Consider the following 19,843-nt stretch of genomic DNA (forward strand, 5'->3'; position numbering starts at 1 on the left):
GCATGGCGCGCCATTACTCTCGCCCCCCTTGCTCGAAAACGCCGTAGCCGCCGCGGCTATCACGGATTTCCCCAGCGCACCCCGGTTACACGCCCCGCTAGCAGAGCGCGATCCACCGGCTGATGCGGGCCGGCGGGGAATCGTGCGATCTGAATTGATGCGCGACGAACACAGAGGCGGGGTTCTCGAGAATTCGCGATCTCGCGCGCGTATACGATCGCAACGTGTCTGTCCTCAATGGAGGACCGGAAGGCCCCGGCAAGAGCGACAGAAGTTTTTATTACGGAGAAAACGTCGAGATTTGTTGGCCCGAACCGAAGTTGATTTGATTGATGCGATGCACGGTCGGTCAAGTACCAGCAACTTGAAATCTTGATCGAACTGCGCTGGAATTCTTGTCGACGACGGGACTATGATATAGACTCGATGGCGTCGGTGAAGCTCGTACACTTTGCGTGTGATGCGATTTGTTGTCGTGTGCGTTCCTCTTTCTTCTGCCCTTACCGCATTTTATTTTTTACGTGAAACGTCTTTAAGATTGTAGGAGGGCGGCTATTAAAGCCGCATGTAACGAAAGCATGTTATACTATTATCGATTACATCGTCGCAACCGTTCTGCCCACATACATTACATTGACATTATTGTGGAAGCGATTACTCGATGATACATGTGTCGCTCGCAGAGATCGTGCCTTTGTCGCGACGATAATGACGAAATTGGAGCTAAATTTAGCATTTCGCCGGCGTTCAGAGACGCATAGCTCTGCAGTATATACATGCGTCGATCCGAGCGGGAGTGGTCATGTTTGAGAGAATTCATTCAGGCCATTGTAGGTATAATCCATCACTCAAACCTGCGCTCATCAGGAGTTATAAGGCCTATAACAATTGTGCAATTTCTTGCATAAATTACCCGCTTACTCGGTTACGACGCCTCCGCGCTCGACACGCAGGTATATATAGTCACAAGTTCATAACATAAGAAGGCAATGACACCATGGACAGCATAGAGGAAATCATGCTGTCCATGGTACCATTATTTGTTGGCGTATGATATGATTAATAAAAATAGACCTAATGACGTATGACACACACACACACACACACACACACTATATATATATATATATATATATATATATATATATATCCTCGTTCATCGATATCAAAATTCATGACCTACACGGGTGCTAGCGCGGGGACTTCAACATTGTAACGCCCCCTGCATTTCTTCTTATGTACTGGCCGCCATGACAATCCAGAAGTCTTTGTTTGCTTGCTTATTTGTCTGTTTGTTTGTTTGCTTGTTTCTGTGCTGGTTTCTTGGTCATTCCTCGGTAGTGTGTGAGCGCAGTTATTCGATCAACAAACAAGCAAAACAACAATATGGCCGTTCTCACCGTGCGAAAACATTTTCACAGTGAGTTCAGAGAAACGCCAGAGTCTGCCGTTTATTTAGAACAAAGTTCCCCTTTGCTCGTTAATGCTCCTTTAAACGTAACCACCAGACTAGTTATTACTGGTTATCCTTTTTTTTTATTCTCTCGGTCGCTTCTTCATTGTTTCAAGCATAATGAATGATTTGCGATCGATTCCTCTCGCGCCGGCACAGTGCGCGCAACACAGTCGCACGTAAGGACAACGGCTTCGGGCCACAAAATGAATAAATATCACGCAACGCAGAGCTCGCGAAAAAAAGGAGAAAGAAATATGCAAGACAGGGAGATGGACAGTAAGGGGGGGGGGGGGGTGAAAACGAAAACGCGTGCACGGCGGGTCACGCACTGAAAACGAAGCAACTACATTCAGCAGCCCCCCCTACACAATCACGACAGACGTGTACACACACACACGAATGGCGGGGCAGTGCGAAGCCAAAAGAAAAGGAACTTGTGTGGAACGTGCACGACTACGCACGGGGTGAGAGGAGGAAAACGCGGGATAGTGAAAGCAGAGCTTCTAGATGGCTTCATATGAACGTCTCCTTGACCTAGTTAGTGTTTACTGGGGTACATACTTACCGTTAGAGAGATGAGTACACAGTAAGGACCGTAGCCTTACTCGTGTCCTCTAGTTAAAGGGCACTTCAGTAGTGCACCCTGTTTACGCGTGTCATCATTTAGCAACTTCAGCTGCTAGCTATGCGGTCTTTTCTAAGACAATTTGTATTTTGAACACTTGTATGCATATATCTGTATTCATAACGATGGTTCCTTCCCTCCTCTCTCCTACCCCCCTTTTTCTTTGTGACCGCTAGAGCACAAATAAAAATATGTAGCGTGCGGTCACTCAACGTGTACATTACGGGTCTATACCCACTGACCATTGCGGAGGCGATTCCGAAGCGATTGACTTTACACTTCTTGAAGACCACTTTGCTTCCTTGGAAGACTTGTCTTTTGTCTATCAAAAAGTGCACATACTGTCTACAGATAAATGTCAATACGAGCCTAAGTCCCTTCTTTTTCTTTTTTATTGTGGTCCATAGACTTCTGAGTGAACTGCTGGCATGGAAGCTCGTAAACATTAGTCGGCAGAACGTGTAATATCCCAAGTGCACAAGCTGTCCATGGACATCATACCTATGAAATTCGCGGAGAAAATGACTGAGAGGCTCTCTATAGGCTGTCTGTATAGGCAAACGACAAAGGACGAAAGGAAATGCCGCTCGAAGACTGCTTTGCTTTCTTAAAGACCTTTTTTGGCCTTTGTGGTGTATAGACTTCAGAGCTTAACTAGAATTTGTGTACAGGGAAATTGTTGGGAGACGCATGCAAAGGTTCGGTTACTGTTGTTCCACCAGATGTACAGCTTTGGATTCTCGCGCAAGCGGCCGCCCGTAGGAATTGGCCCGTAACTCCGAGAGGCGTTGGTGCACAGGCCCACATCGCAGCATCGCGGGCAGTAAGAAGAATTGAGGCAGAGCCTCCGAGGCACGAAACAAAAACGAGAACGGGGTGGGGGGCGAGACCTTGTGCTGAAAAGGGTGGGCCCGACCGACTCACCCGTGGTGGTGCTGCCGCTCTCCATTCGAACGCTGCCCAGGGTCACCCTGCGGAAGGCGACCTCCTTGGCGCGCTCCAGACCGGTCAGCTCGGGCGCCGTCGCCTTGCGCGCGGGCAGGGTCTGTCCTCGGCCGTCCTGGACGCTCGGAGGGCTGCTGTACGTGACCGTGAGCGCACTGCGGGACCGATCACGGAACGCCGGCGACGCCGGCGCCGACAGCGACGGCGTCAGCGGAAGCTTCGAGTCCGGCACCAGCAGCTGCTTCTGGGTCGGCGGCGACGGGCTGTCCTGGAGCTTGGGCGACGGGGGCTGCTGGCGCTGCGGGCTCTGGCGCTTGGTGCGGGGGAAGGGCACGGGCGGCGGAGAGTCGTCGCCGGCCGTCGTCGAAGAGGACAACGGCGGCTGCTGCTGCTGGTGATGATGAGGGAGCGGTCTGCCGCCTTCGGCGGACGCGCTGTCGCTAGAAGACGACAGGGAGGAACCCTGACGAGGAAGCTTGCGGATCGGGGTCCTCAGAGGACCTCGCAGCGGCGCCCAGCGGACGCCCGTCGGGGGAGACGGACAGGCGGTCGAAGACAAGGGCGGCGTGCCTTCGGACGTCGCCTTGCTGGTCGTGGCGGAGGACGCCGGGAAGGGTGTGGCCGACGAGTCGGCGGCGCTCGAGACGTCCGAGGACAGGCTGTCGTGGCCGGTGGCGGACTGAGGGGAGTCCGGGCGAGGACCGGAGGAGTAGCCGCCGGGGAGTCGCGCTTGCGGGTGTCGTTGCGCGTCAGGGGACGCCGAGGGCGTCGTTCTGGTCATGGGCGGCGTCGTCTTCGGGCCGCTGTGGTTGCCGAGGCCTCGGGCGCTCTGTTGTTGCGGCTGCTGGTGGGTCGAGGATGCCGGTGCGGTCGCGGCTGCACGGGAAGAGGTCGCGTGTTCGACAGCGGGTCGGCCTGCATGGTCGTGCCTCTGCTGCGTCGGCGCGCATTGGAGAGCGCGGCCCAGCTCGTCTGCGACGGGGGGTCCGTTCAACTTGCGGCGCCGGCTAGACCTCCGGCAGAGGTCCTGCATCCATTGACCGGACGTGGCTTTGAGCTCCCTGCGCAAACGACGGAAAGAGACATAGATGTAGCCACGTTGAACACTATTGTTTGAAGGAACATGTAGAACTTCTTATATGCATCTATAGAACAATATTTTGCATTACTGTCGCCCGCTTCATCGGTCGGAACCTGACTGTATGTGTTTTATGATGTGTGACTTTAGGCACCTGGAATCTAAAGGCATATTCATGTGACCTGACTTCAAGTGGCCGTAGGTACTACTGTATAGAGGTTAATTACTTCAGAAAATGCATTCGAAATTGATAAATGATAGGGAATGTGTGATGGATAAGCGATTTCCTAGGGATTACTTTTATTCCGGCCGCACGCCTTTTAAAATGACTCGATAGTAATCAAACAAGCAAATAAAACAATTATAGACTATGCCATTACCAAAAGAGTCAGACGATAGATTGCAATGCTGCACTTGAAGCCCGAAGACTTCGTAAACGCGCTTCTTCCAGATTCGCAAAAAAACTGACGCTGATTATTTCTGCTAATTTGTGATGCCGAAGAGAGCTACTATCACGCCAAATTAAGCAAATGACTACGATTGAACTCTTTGTGTCTCACCATCGTGCAAGCATAAGCGTACGTCTTAAGTAGCAATCACCCTCGTCAACGTGTCCTATAACACTAATGCATTAAAACAGCGGCAATATTACCGCGTCATAACTTGGTTACGAATAGAAATTTAGAGCGTTCAGCTCATTAAGCGTACAACGTTAAGCAGCGCTGGGTGAATTCGCTTATAGTGAATTGGCCACACCCCCAAGCAGAGCGGCTCGCGTCAAATCTCTTCGTATAGGGTGACATGATTACATTATACGTCTCATGCCTTGTGCCCCTGCGAGGCAACGCACATGTCACAACACTGACAACCTGCTGGAACGACGCCTGTGCCAGCTGGGATTACAGGCGAGCTGTAGCGCGTCGAATTCGCCTCGATTCGACTTCTTTTATGATTCTACCTCGACCCCAAATTACTTTCTACCCTTCTTATTGATAGCTTTCACGTGACGTCACGCACCCACCTTATCACCGTGTCGGTGCACCAACATGGCGACTACGAGCACTTCAGTCCAATCCACCTTGTTGAAAGCTTTCACAAGACGTTTCGGACCCAGCTTATCATAGCGTCGGTGCACCAACATGGCGGCTACAATGACGTCAGTGCAAGCCATCTATTCTTCCCAAGAGATGAGGGAAAGATAAGAGGACGCCCGCACAACGCAAATACTACTACTACTACTACTACTACTACTACTACTACTACTACTACTACTACTACTACTAATACTACTACTAATAATAATAATCTCACAAATAAGGCCGAAGATAACTGCAGAATACAGACAAGTCCTGTGACTGTAAAGAATTCTGCAACAGCTTCAGCGTGTAAGGCATGAGTTATCTGTTTATTACAGTGCACAATCGTGCAACGTAACCTACGATATATCACAATGCTCTCGCAAAGGTTATGCCCCAGCCACCGCTTCACTCACACTTAATATGCAACAAACAAAACAATGATTGACTACCCAACCGTAAGTGGCTGAATAGACTGCTCATTGAAGTTCCGCGCACGCATACGAGAGAACTTGAATTACATATGACATAATTAGCTCCTCGCGGCCAGGCGATCCTTGTCCTTCGCCTCTTAGTGACGATTTTTCATTTCGGAGCAACAGAAAAATAGCCTCCTGTGCTCGTATACCAGGAGTCGCATTTGATTAGAGGCATTGCTGTGAGTCGAAAACGTGAGGTGCATCTTAATAAGTATATAGGCACACGAAACAAGAGCGGCGCCATATCAGGCAGAGTGGTAAACAGTTTTTTTTTCTTTTTTTCGACGGCCACGTCTACATCGGATCCGAGCTGTCAAACAGTTATGAACGACCCGCGCCTCACACTCGCGTGTGCACATAGATAATAACGAAAACGAAATCGGAAACGAGACAATGGAGCCGCTGTAACGGGTTTAGTGTACGCGGAAAGCAAGAAAGAAGAAGACAAAATGAAGCGTCACAGAGGCGAGGTCAATGCGGCATTATCCCGAGCCCGCGGAGATCATAATTCAAGAAAGCCAAAGACAAAGCCACACGCAACGTCTTAATCGGTCGATAGCCAAGCACCTGTCTGCGGTGGTCCCGCACTGAATTGACGATGATTCATCTCGGGCCGACCTTTAACATTTACACGCAGGGCACAAAGACCGATTGCGCCTGAGCTTTCTTTCGTATCCAGCGAGAACGTGTTTTTTCACAACAGGGGTCATATGTATAAGCCGGGACCCTCGCAGCTGGCAACTCTCGGTTCAGTTGCAAGGGCAACGCGCGGTTTCACGTGTCGCATTTTAAGCTCCGACACCCTCTCCCTCGTATTACGGTCTGCTGTTGCCGTCCCCGCAGTCTGTAGAAATCTGGGTACGCAGGCATGCGCAGCGCTTTCCATTAGAAGGGGGAGGGTGCAAACGGCTCCAAACTATCTGTCGCACGGGTGTGCGAATATTGATTTTTGAGACCGAATCGAATACGAATCGAATCGAATATCGAACACTTTTCGAATAGGAAGGAAGCAGACACCTACGAATACGACGGTCAAATTTATGCTTGGAAATAGAGCCGCCGAGATATTTCCCGTCATTTACCGTAATATATATTTTTTTGCAGTGTATGTCATTCCCATGGTTGCTGAAGCGGCATACCTACAACTTGTATAGACACTATACACTGTAAAATAATTTACACCCTTAAAAGTTGATAAGGGTGTAAATCGGTCTGTAACTCACACCCGCACACACCAAGGGCGTAAATTATTTTACAGTGTAAAGAGACTGGGTTCCCTATAACATTTCTATGAAACCTTACGTTCCCACTTTCCTCTTCTTGCTTTCTCTCTCACTCTTATACGTACCCAATCACGCGCCTTCCCCACGGGGAAAAAACAAAAACAAAACACCCGTAATCCCCATAACTCATATATACAATACATCATATTACATATGGGAAAAACGGGTTTCTATATGGGAGCCTATACGTTTCTTATTAGATTATTGCATATGGGAGCTATAGGGATATGAATTTTTCAATAGGGCTGTAGGGGACAGCTCTATCATCTTTTATTCCCTTTACCCCTTTCCCCAGCGCAGGGTGGCCAGCCGGTACTTACACTGGCTAACCTCCTTGCCTTCCCTTTCTCTTTCTCGACGCAATCTTAGACAGGCTTGCACCAGCATGAGAGAAGGCACCTGGCACGTCGCACAGGAGTCAGCGGGGCCGCTCTCGCGTCTTCTTTTATGCATTCACAGCACACCGACGAAAAAAAAAAAAAAAAAAAAAAGCGGGCATTGCGAGCTGCTTCGATCGCGGTGCAATGCGCGCGCCCGTACTCTCTGCAGAGTGACCAGGATGTGGCCTTGGAAGGCCGCCAAGCCTGCAGGAGTGGATCGATCCAAAATCGGTACAGCATATATAGAAGAGCGTCTTCGATACCAGGAGCACAGCGTGCAGCTTCACAGTCAACGTGGCTTGAGAGCGATGACTCACATACATATAGAGGGCGAGCGTATATCACACCAGACCTCGTGAGCCAGACGCCGACGCCGGCGGTCGCCTTGACCGGATAATGGGCGACCTGTGCGCGGGGCCACTCGTATGCACTCTGTGTATACATAAGCGGCGCGCCGTCTCCACTCTCGATCCCCGCCGCCCCGAGATGAGATGACAAGTACCGATAACGTGGCGGTGTCAGGAAATGGTGCACCCCTATATATCTCCCCCCGCGCGCAATGTGTCGCAGAAGGTGGTGTGCTCGACTTCGCATACTTGTCGCCCGTATAGTGCTGAGGCCTAATAGGCCTGCGCTTGGCGGGAAGTCGCGAATGCGGTCGGTAAAATGTGTCGCGAGAAAAATTCCAGGGCCGGACAACAACACGTATACGTGTAGGCTACAGCAGAGGGAGCATGCGTGCATACGCGCATAGACAAGCAAATGACAGCAACATAGACTTAACGAGGTGACGAAGAAAAAGACAGAAAGAAAGCGGACACGCTGCAACCGCTGGCAAACACAGATACACACTTTCAGGTGTTAGTAAGCGCTTGACGCGTGTGTGCCATATACCCTGGTTGTGTTTATATAGTTCTTGCGCTGTTATCAGTTTGACTGTGAACCAAACTCTCAAAGCTAGCTGTCCAAATGCATGAAGGGTATAGGAGAAACGGCCAGACACGCGAGCGCGAGATGTCTGGTCTATATAGAATGAATATAGCCTCGTTTACATAAACTCGAAGCGAGCGGCCCCAGTCAGAAGACGCGCTCATCCAGCCCGAGCCGATTGCGCTTAGCATATGCATATATGCCAAGAGGGGCTGCCGCAGGTGAGCTTTCGGTGGCGGAACTCGGCGGCGACCTCCCCGAGTATGGCGTTTATGCCGTCAATTTTCTCCGCTATAGTAGCAAACAGTTTCGCGCAGAATAAATGCAAATGAAGTTACAAAACGGCGTACTTCATCGGGCTCAATTGGTCTAGTGCTGTTCTTTTGTGTGCCGATGAACAGCGCGGGTGCTTCAGCCTACTTCGTCGTCAAGTGGTAGAGCGGTAGAGGGTTGCAGCAACTCAAACACCTTCATCCACGCGCCACCGCCGCTTTATGGAGGGGCTGCAGTAGCAACAGGCGGGTTTAGCCAACACCACCTATATAGAAAGCACAAGGCCTGTGCACTCTGCTTTATGACGGAAGCGGTGACTATAATATCACTGCTGCTTACTCGGAAGCATTCCCACTAGCATTCTATGGTTATGACAGTCGGGCCAGGTAGCATGACGTCATAAACCGGAGCGCACAGGCCTTGTGCTATCTAGGTGGCGTTGGCTTAGCCAGAGCGTCTCCTGCGGTGCGTATACAGCCGCACGTCCATCAAACCAGTGTCTCTCAGGAATGCAAGGCGTGAAGTTTCCTTGCGGGAAAACAGTGCGTTGCAGGCAAGCATGCAGAAGGTCTTTCTTTTGCAGCTTCTCAGAAAGAGCACAACCCCCCCCCCCCCCCAAAAAAAAAAAAAAAAAAAAAAAGTGTTCCACGTCTCCCGTCTCGTCAGTTCACAGGTGACCAACTACTGAAGTCACAGTCACTACAAGTCTACATCTTTTTAAGGACCTCCTTTTGTATATTGTGGCCCGTGTTCCGCGGAACGCTTCCACGTCTGGCACTCGGTATACGATGAGCCACAATCTAAGCCTCCCGAATGTTAATTCGCGCGTTTCCTTTCATACACTGCGCATCCGACGGGGTCGAGAGGTGCGAGCATATAACCACGTGTATTGCACCGTCCGCAAAGCCGTCGCTACCGCGACTATATATATATATATATATATATATATATATATATATATATATATATATATATATATATATATATATACAGGCTGGCCCGTGGGCGCAGACTCACGCATGAGTGACTGCACGTAACAAAAGAGAGGGACGAGTGGCAATGGAGAGAGAGCCGTCCGTCACCCGCGTCCACCGGTAACTCGATTACGGCAGGAGCTCCTTTCTCTGGCCGCCGGACGATCCCCGTGCGCGCCCGGTCTGGCTGAAAGGGAACAAGTGGCCGCGCTATCTCCGGTGACAAATTGCATTATCTCGCAGTGAGAGTGGGTCCTTAGGCCGCAGTGTGTATATATCTGAACTATGCTGCGAAGTCTCTGGACCATGTATGTGCTCGCGCCAGCAATTCTCACACAAGACCTTGCTCTTCTTTTCGTCCGGTTAATTCCTTGTTCATTTTTCGTTTTCTTGAGACGCTGCGCAGATTGAACCGGAAGGTTCGTACGTAAGGACGCGGTCGCGAGCTTGTAACAAAGAACGCCCTAATTTACAAAAGTGAATGGATAGTATTGTGGTGCTTCTATTGCGAGGAACTCACTCTTCCTCGGAGAATGACGGTCATTAACTCGTGCGAGCTTTTGGGGACGATTCCTGTGCTTGGGGGACATTACTCTCCCCAAGAAATTTGACGCAGAATGTGAGTTAGTTCATGGCTGAGGGTTGGAAAAGGTGCGAAATGACATCAGAAGAAAGGAACACGGAGAGAAAGAGAGAGACTACGCTCGGTTTTGTGTTAATTAAGTTCGTGTTCTTTTAGTGCTCGCGCGTGCAGCCACCCTAAAGCGCTGGCGCTATACCCTTCAGAAATGAAAGAACACAAAGACTGTCGAAACGAGTTGAATTTGGGATCGCCAGTCGATCGTCGAATTCGGGATCGAACACACGTCAGCGGGGTTTTGCTCTCCCCCAAAATATTCCACTTAGGAAATTGAACGTCCGGGTGCCGCGGTGGCAAAGTATATATACCTGTGACCTTAGCCTCGTCGTTGCGAAGTCGCGCGTTCGACTCCCAGCCCACGACTGCACGCCGACAGAGATGAAATGCAAGAAAATGCTCACCAATATAGCATTACGTGAAGGCAGACACGGAAGGAAAACGTATTTACAGTAGGTTCACAAAACGATCAAGCGCGGGACGAGATGATTGAGAGAGCGCGAAAGGCCACGGCGTCGTCTGCGTAAATACCATTCTCGATGTTCTTGTGCATAGCTGCATAATACGACAACCATAGGTTCTGGTGCATGTCACAGAAAAAAAAAAATGCCGTCCAAAATAAATTCGGAACTGGCCTCCACTGTGGCGTCTGTCTGTCATCGCTCCAGTGTAAGCTAGCAAAGCAGCCGTACGTAAGCTACTCCCCTCTCTCTCTACTTCTAAACTCAATGAATAACTAAATGAATGAATTAATAATTTAATTAGTTAACTGATTTATTAATCGACGACTTAATGGCTGCGCAAGCAGACCTCATAGTCAGAAGGGTCTGCTAGAGAATAGTATTCAATATAGTGTACCAAAGTATTCTGCAATGCGCATGAGAGAGAACCAGTGGACCATTAGAGTTAGAGAACGGCTGCCAAGGCAAGGGAAGCGCAGTCGAGGACGGCAGAAAATCAGGCAGGTTGATGAAATGAGGAAATCTGCAGGCGCAAGTTGGAATGAGCTAGCGCAAGACGGGGGCAATTGGAGATCGCGCTGGGAGAGGCCTTCGTCCTGCAGTGGACATAAACATGAGCTGACGATGATGAAGACGAAATTCTCACAATGCAACCCTACGTTATACGCTCGTGATGATGATGATATCTTCCCAACGCAACGCTACGTCATACGAGGGACACAATAGTGGTCTTGGCTGATTCATGTAAAGCGAAGAAAAATGGGGTTGTTTTCCCTGCCCGCAACACCCGAGAATCGCAGGCGCCGTACGAAGTAAACCAAGGACAGTGAGTCGGAAAGCGAGGTTTATGCCCTGCCCTGCCGTGCTTCGCGACACTGCGGAGAAGCAGCAGCAGCAGCTACGCAGTGTCACAGTGTGTCGCAGTGTGTGGCGCGGCAGAAGTTCGCCGCTACACTATACACCGCCTAACCCCAAGATCCGCGCGGTCGTACAGCCTCGGCGAATAAACAAAGGAACGCCACTGGTGCGCACCACGGCCTGCAGTCACCGGACGCACAAAGCGAGCTTCGCGGCGCCCGAAGGAACCGCGAACGAGCAGCGGTGCGCATCCAGGCGACGCTGCGAACCACGACGAAAGAGCATATATGCGCGCGCTTCGACGACGGAACGAAAGAACGAACAAGAAAGTGCGGTTCGGAAGGAGAGGGGCGGGCTCACCGACGCGAGGAGGCGGTGACGACGAACTGCGCGAATCGCAATGCGTTACCCGCGGCTACGCGGCGAGGACGTTGCGTGCTCGGTTAACGAAGACGTTACCTCTTTTGTGACTAGGAAGTTGCGCGATTCGAGACAGCTGTTGACGGAGTACGCGGGGTTGCCTTGTAAAAGAAGTCGCGTGACGCGACGTGTAACGAAGTAAGCGACACCGACGGCGCAAACAGTCCGCTGGCGATAAATATTTCAGCTTGATATAACTTAAGAAGCCGATCTTCCCGTCCGTAGCCTCCTCGACGAAGAATGTTGGGACAATCGCCGGCTGCGTCCCTGATATGCATGCAGCCTACCCGATTATTTTACGTCATTTGTGGTTTACGAAGCCATGCTTTATGGGAAAGAGCGTATTATTTTAATAAAAGAAAATACAAACAAAATGGTAGTGCACTAACACAACAAATGTTTCTCTTTAGCGTCCCTTCACCAGATAATTTTAGCTAAGCGGTTACAGTCCGCGCCACTCAGGCTGCAGCTGTATATTGACGTCTGCGTGCGTGGACGCTGAGTTACAACGCTCCGCTGCTATCGCCATGGTTCTCTCTTTCTCTCTCCATAAAGTTACTGGACACCACAATAGCGCGTGCGTTGATTCGTCGGAGGAAAGAGGTTTCGTTTTCAGCAGCGAACAAAGCGTGCTTGCGCTAGAATTGTTTCCGCTCGGCGTAAGGCATCACAGTGTGCAACCATTGGTAAACAACCATTGCTCCGCTATCAGCACTCTTGTGTGCGTGTGTGTGCGTGTGTGCGTGCGTGCGTGTGTGCGTGTGTGCGTGTGTGTGTGTGTGTGTGTGTGTGTGTGTGTGTGTGTGTGTGTGTGTGTGTGTGTGTGTGTGTGTGTGTGTGTGTGTGCGTGTGTGCGTGTGTGCGCGTGTGTGCGTGTGTTCCTGATGCACCTCCGAACAACTGGTTTTCTGAGGTTACAGTTACGGACGAGATAGAAAGCAATCACTCGACGTCAGCAACAATCAAAACGCGAGAGCCACCAGCAAGGCTTCCAAATGCGTGCAAGTGTTTTTTTTTGTTTTTTTTGTTTTGTTTTGTTTTTGGTGACGTCACAGTGAAGTACCGAGTAAGTGAACCAGAGAGAGAGAGAGAGAGAGATTTAATGTAAGAGAAAAGTTGAGAAGTTGGCCTGACTGCTGCGATCTAGCTTGCTGCTCAAGAGGTTACAGCAGCGCGAACTAAAACACGTACACAAAGAATGAGACACACAGGAACAAGCGCTAAATTCCTGATGCTCCTTCTTGCTGCTCAACGTTGGATCAAAGGAAATGAAAGGAAAGTGGGAAGGTGATAAGAACAGGGAAAAAAAAAGTAGACTCGCATGATAAATACTGAAAACACTTATTTGAGGCGCATATGCAGTTCCCTTTCTCGCTATCAAATAAATAAATAAATAAATAAATAAATAAATAAATAAATAAATAAATAAATAAATAAATAAATAAATAAATAAACATCAATAAGATACCCAGGCCTTTACGACCGGACAGAAAGAAGACTCTGAAAGTGGCCGGTTATCAGCCCACTTGCGAGAAAGCCAATAATGGCTAAATCTCTGGACGCCAGGCGAAGTTTGCTATCAAACTTATTCATCTGCCTCTTCTCGCAGATAGGGAGGGTCTGCATGCGCAAGAAGACCGTTTCCTCCGGCCCCTATCTCAGAGTATACGGGAAATGTTATATTTCTTTCTTTTCGTGAATTTCTTGCCTATTTGAGCAATTTTGTGTCCCATCTGTCTCGTCTGTCTGCACCGCTCTTCCCAGAGACCCAAGTTGTCCCCCTAGCTTGGCCTGGCTGGCTGCTGTGTTGCCGAGCAGACATCATGGGTGACTGAGTATGTGGCCCGACAGATAACTTAACACGTCATAATTGCGTAACATAAACGTAACCATTAAAATCTTTACCATTATTGAACTTCCCATCACCACATCGCATATGAACCACCACGAGTGCTAATCGCAGTAACGTATATACACAAGCATCCCTGACGGATGCGTACTGCTAGATTTTAGCCTTTATTTATTTATTGTCATGGTAAATCACTGCCACGCTGCGGTATAGCGAACTCCTTAATAGCTGCAATCGTTCACTTCACGTCACATGATCCTTTCGGTCATACAGCAACTTGATGATGTGGAGGAGCGAGCGACGTATACCCTGCTAACATTTCCACTACTACAATTCCATCTACGACTATACTTGCTGTTAAACCGGCTGAGAGGCAAGACAATAAACTTAATCTAGGCATCCCATAAAAAAACGTTTCGGTTGCGTTTTATTTGTGCTTTTGTCCAATAAACATTTCTCTAGCCCATCCTTTCAAATACAACAAATAAAAATAAAAATAAATTATTGAAAACCCAGCGGTAACGGCAGATGTATGCCGGCAATGCGACTTATCTGCAGCGCGCTATAAAGTGCGTCAGCGCGTTTGTCTTCCATGTGCTCACCATTAACCAAGAAACTCGATTTGATGCCTACACAAGAAAAAAAAAAATGCACGAGACCCGTCCTTAAATGGTCATCAGCCCTGGGAGTAATTTCAGCAAGACTACGTAGGTTTATCACGCCATTACAGCTGGAAAAAGAAAGAGAGAGAGAGAGGAAGAAAAAAAAAAAAACTTGCTGCTGGAGAGTCATGAACTCGTAACGCCATCTGCGTGACACCGTCAAGTTGTTTTCCACGTGCGTTAGTAATTCTAGAACTGATCGAGCACGTGCATGGGTTATCTTAGGTTTTATTCCGCATCACCCGGCTTAAAAGGGCCCTAAGCTGCGTACGCGCATACTAATGGCGACAGCTTCGCGGCGCATCAGAACGTGACCTCCGATGTAGAAGGAGCGCGGAGTAATATGCAGGGGTAGTGTGAGTGCATTGAGGCCCAGAAAATGATCGACATATACAAAGCAAACAAAAATATAACACGATTAAAGCCTATAATATACAGAAAGCAAGAAACACGCACCAAGAACAAAACGGGCGCTTTACAAAAAGGTTACACGAAGTTTGGCGTTCATCTTCTCTAGCAATAATCAATTTCTTGCTCTCCCGCCAACCGAATAGACATAGGAAATTCCGAAAGAATGTCTCGCCATGTACACACCACGGTGTAAAAATAGTTTCGCATACACTGATTTAGCGTTATTCGTTCGCGTTCCTTCAAGACAACTCGGGGCAATCGAGCGAGGAACGCTGAACGAGTACTTCGATTCCAACGGCCCAGCGAGCTGCGACGAATACGCTCAGCTATAGATTACAACGGGAAGTGGTACGTGGGAAGACATAGCCGTAAAAGTGCTTTAAAGAAAGTAAAGAAGCCGGACGAAGCGGCCGCTGGCGCAAGCCCAACCCTTGCTCTAACGACACTGCCGACAAAGTTATACGTATACACCGCGCTGTCGAAGTGAAAAGCGCACCTACTCTATATAAACAACCCGGAAACCTCCTGAGGCTTAAGTTTCTGAGGGAGGCTACACCACAGACAGTCCTCATTCGCGAAGCAAACAGGTGCGCGAATCTGTAACGACTGCTGAAACGCGAAATGAAGGATAGCTAGAAACAAAACGATGGAAAAAAAAAAGAAAGAAAAGGGAAATATTAGGAGCGGGCACCCGCACAAAATACCAACAGCACCGCGCAGAAAGTAAGTGGGAGTAAACGACGTGGGCACGGAGTTTTAATGCGCTTGCGGGAACCGAAACAAAAGGCCTCGCCTACCGCTCGCTAACTCACTCACTCTCCCTCTAACGATGCGCCCCCATGCGAGTTCATCAAGAAAACAACGCGGCTAAGCGCGAAACGAAAGAGTCCAACGCACGGCGATCCTGCAGCGAGGCCCATGGGGGTGGAGGGTTTGTGCGTGGTTCGTACCCCCCGCCCACCTACCGAAAAGACCGTTATCGCGCCACAGCGAAGGAGGTGAGAGATGCGAGCACTCGAGCCGAACAATGGCCCCACGGTTGTGCAGATGGACGAACCGATAAGTTGGCCGCCGCTACTCGCACGCAGCTTCTCTTATCGGCGTTCGAGCACGCGGCCGGGCGGGCGTCATTATTACGCCCCGAGATGGTTACACCACGTTTCTCGCTAGTTTATCCTTTTTTGTTGTTATTTAGTTAATCTCTCCTTAATTACACAACTCCCCGCTGGCCAGCGCCCAGAAAATCTAGCGCGGTGAGCGAAAAGCGAACGCCAACGAAATCGAAAAGCCAACGCGAGCTTTTCCGACCACGCCGAGGATAACCCACGCGTTTGAACGTATAACTGCTGTAAACGTGCATTTTGACGCACGAAGGTGTGGTCCCATCTGTCGGTAGCGCTGGGCCTCAGGCCCTCAGCAATGGACATGTGGTACGGGACCCTGCTTGCCCACGTGAGCGACACGTCTGCAGGAAGGCAGCTGTTCACACTGTTCAAACCTGTCGGAACCTGTTGGAAAACGGGTTGGACGACGCTCTTGTCGGCCCGACAGCTTGTATAACACGTGTTGACCGATCTGACGCGGAATCATAATACCACGTTGTTTTAAAGGCTTTACTAAAGTTGGATGCTTCATGCTTAGCAGGTTACGACGCGGAAACTTACGGAGATACGAAGTCACACAAGTCCCACACTGCGCGTCTTGCAACTGTGCACTTTTGAGCATGCGAAGCTTCATACGGCATAACAGTACTACTTGTATTAAAACAGCCACCCGCGTGGACGTAAGGTTGGTCATGCGTCGATCCAGGGGGGATGTCCGGATGCCCCTCGTAACCTCGGCAGGCCTCGGGGCATAGCATGACGCTTAGCAACGGCAATGCGCTGCACCTAACTGGTACTGAGCGGGGAGCGGAAGTGTGCAGTTTTGAACTGAGCCTTTCGTTACACTTGACGTCTCCACATCACCATTCAAAGTCAAAACAGATGGATAAAAAATTCATTTTTTAATAACGGTAATCAATCAGAGCTTACAAACGGAACCAGAAAGACTGATGGCACTGATTAACTGAGTGATGCTTTATGTTCCAGAGGTACACGTGCTTCGAGAAACGAAATACACGTTATAGTCAGTTTTATATGTGAGTGGTATATGTGATGTCCCAGTTAACGAATTCAGGAACATTAAAACAAATTAATTATAAGTCGCGTAGTGAGATTACCGAATTGTGGAGACGGCAAGCGCCTCGACAGCGAGGGTCCTCGGGACTGATTGATTGATTCACGGGGATTAGCGTTCCAAAGCGACATGCGGGAGGCGCCATAGTGGAGTATTAATTTTAACCACCCGGTGTTCTTTAACGTGCACTTAGAAATCGGCCGAGAATCGAACCCACGACCTCGTGCTCCGCAGCAGAACTCCACTGACAAAGCCTAAGTCCTCGGGACAGCTGTTCCCCAACGCGTCGGTAAAATCACAGCGGAGGTGACTGCGCAAGCCCACGCCAACAAAGGAATAGAGAGCAACAACGCTTTGATCGAAGACACTCGCCCACTCGGCCTCGGCTACTCCAGCCACCTCGGCGCCCCTCCGTGGCCTTCACCACGTCCGCCCTACTTCTGCTGGAGATGGATGGATGGATGGATGGATGGATGGATGGATGAGGCTGAACCCTTTAAATCGGGCGGTGGCATACGCCACCTAGCCATGGCTATTAACATAATTTGTACTTTGTGGTGGGTGAAATTTCACCCCTGCCTTAATTTTATCCACCAATCAGATAACCTCTGTTTGGTTATTTCTACCCGCTTAAAGTCTATTTTGCCTTCACTGTCCCTAAACCCCAATGCTTTGAAAAAATCAGCCCCGTTGCCTTGCACTGTAGGGTTAAGCCCCTTACAGAAAAGTATGAGGTGTTCAGCCGTTTCCTCTTCTTCTCCACACGCACAGCACAACGTGTCTATACCTTGGTACTTGACTCGGTACATCTTAGTCCGCAATACTCCCGTCCTGGCTTCAAACAACAAAGAGCTTCCCCTAGAATTATCGTAGATATTTTCTTTGGCAATTTCTTGCTTGAAAGTTCGGTATGTGCCCAGTGCTGATTTCGTCTGCATCCCTGTTTTCCACAGACCCCTCTCTGTTTCCTTAACCTTTTTCTTAACCGCTGTTTCCTGGTTTGCACCCCTCCTGCAGTCCAAATATTTGATTGACAGTTTTCTGGTCAGCTTCCTCCATTTTGTATCAACATTCCTCATGTACAAATAACTGAAAACTCTCCTTGCCCACCGCTTTTCTGCCATCTCTCTCAATCGCTCCTCAAATTCTATCTTGCTGCTGGCTTCCCTGCCCTCGAATGACGTCCATCCCATGTCACCCTGTACCCCCTGATTTGGTGTATTTCCGTGTGCTCCCAGAGCCAGTCTACCTACCCCTCGCTGCTTAACTTCCAACCTTGCTCGAACCTCTGATCTCATGCACAGGACCGCATTGCCAAAAGTCAAACTAGGGACCATCACCCCTTTCCAAATCCCTCTTACCACTTCGTACCTATTGTAATTCCACAGTGCCCTATTTTTCATCACAGCTGCATTTCTGCTACCTTTAGCCGTCACATATTTTTCATGTTCCGTTAGGTACTCAGCCCCATTGTTTATCCACACTCCAAGATATTTGTACTTATCCACCACCTCCAGCGTAACCTCCTGTATCCTATGCTCGCTGCCCTGATTATCATTAAAAGTCATGACTGCCGATTTTTCTTTACTAAACTTCAAACCTAAGCTATCTCCCTCTTTACCACAGATGTCCATTAATCTCTGCAAGTCTTCCTTGCTGTCAGCCATAAGTACAATGTCATCTGCATACATCAGTCCTGGTAATGACTGTTTAATCCATTCTCCCTGCTTGAAATAGGAAAGGTTGAAGCCAAGTCCGCTCCTCTCTAATTTTTTCTCTAATCCTTGTAAATACAGCATGAACAACAGAGGTGACAGAGGGCACCCCTGCCTAAGCCCCTGCTGTATCTCTATAGGCCCAGATATCTTGTTTTCCCATTTTATAAGCACCCTGTTACTTTTATAGATATCTTTTAAAAGATTTCTTACTCCATCTTCCACCTCTAGAGTGCCCAGTATGTCCCACAAATCCTTTTGGATTACACTGTCATAGGCTCCCTTGATATCCAGAAAGGCAAGCCATAGGGGCCTGTGTTCCTTTTCTGCTATTTCAATACACTGTGTCAATGAGAACAGATTATCTTCTAACCTTCTTTGTTTCCGGAACCCATTTTGTAGTTCCCCCAGCACCTCCTCGCTCTCCACCCATGCCTGCAGTCTGTCCTTTATAATCTGCATCACCACCCTGTAAACCACTGACGTCACTGTTATGGGACGGTAGTTGTTTATGTCGGCTTTGTCCCCCTTTCCCTTATATATCATGCTCATCCTGCTCAGTCTCCACCCGTCGGGGGCTTTACCGTCCATTATCATTTTGCTCACTGCCTCTCTTAATGCTTTCTTAGATTTTGGGCCCAATGTCTTTATCAACATAATTGGGATGCCATCAGGGCCTGTCGACATGCTACTAGGAACCCTCTTCTCTGCCCTTTCCCACTCGCTTTGTGCCAGTGGAGCCACTGCACTGACTAGTCCATCCTCACCTGATTGAGCACATGCTATGTTTCGTTCTTTAAATTTTTCTGTCATCATTGTTCTTATATGTTCCATTGCCTCATCTCCCTCTAGTCGAACACCTTGAGCTGTAACTATAAACCTCTGCTCTAGGCTAGTCTTATTACTCAAGGAGTTGAGATGTTTCCAAAATTTCTTCGCTGCTTTTCTATCCTTTTTGTTTACTTCTGACAACCATTGGCTCCCCTTTCTTCTGATCTTCTCATTGATCAAATTGGATGCTTCCCTTCTACAGCTTAAGAAGTTGTTCCATTTTCTGCCTACATCAGCTTCTGGTTCACCCCTCTGCTTTGAATATCTGTGTTCCCTGGATGCTTCCTGGCGTTTCTCTATGGCCTTCTTAACCTCCTCATCC

At 49.1% G+C, this 19,843-nt stretch overlaps 1 protein-coding gene across 3 annotated transcripts in view; it reads right to left on the bottom strand.

Annotated features, from left to right (window-relative positions):
- Nucleotides 1–19,843, bottom strand: part of LOC119461145 (uncharacterized) — a 494,611-nt gene that overhangs the window by 69,176 nt on the left and 405,592 nt on the right. For all 3 annotated transcript variants that reach the window (XM_037722353.2, XM_049671791.1, XM_049671792.1), the window contains one exon: nucleotides 3,006–4,087. In XM_037722353.2, coding sequence (XP_037578281.1) covers nucleotides 3,006–4,087 — 1,082 coding nt within the window. The remainder of the gene's footprint in view (nucleotides 1–3,005; nucleotides 4,088–19,843) is intronic.

This window comes from Dermacentor silvarum, chromosome 8 (genome assembly GCF_013339745.2).
Source record: "Dermacentor silvarum isolate Dsil-2018 chromosome 8, BIME_Dsil_1.4, whole genome shotgun sequence".
NCBI classification, from domain to species: domain Eukaryota; kingdom Metazoa; phylum Arthropoda; class Arachnida; order Ixodida; family Ixodidae; genus Dermacentor; species Dermacentor silvarum.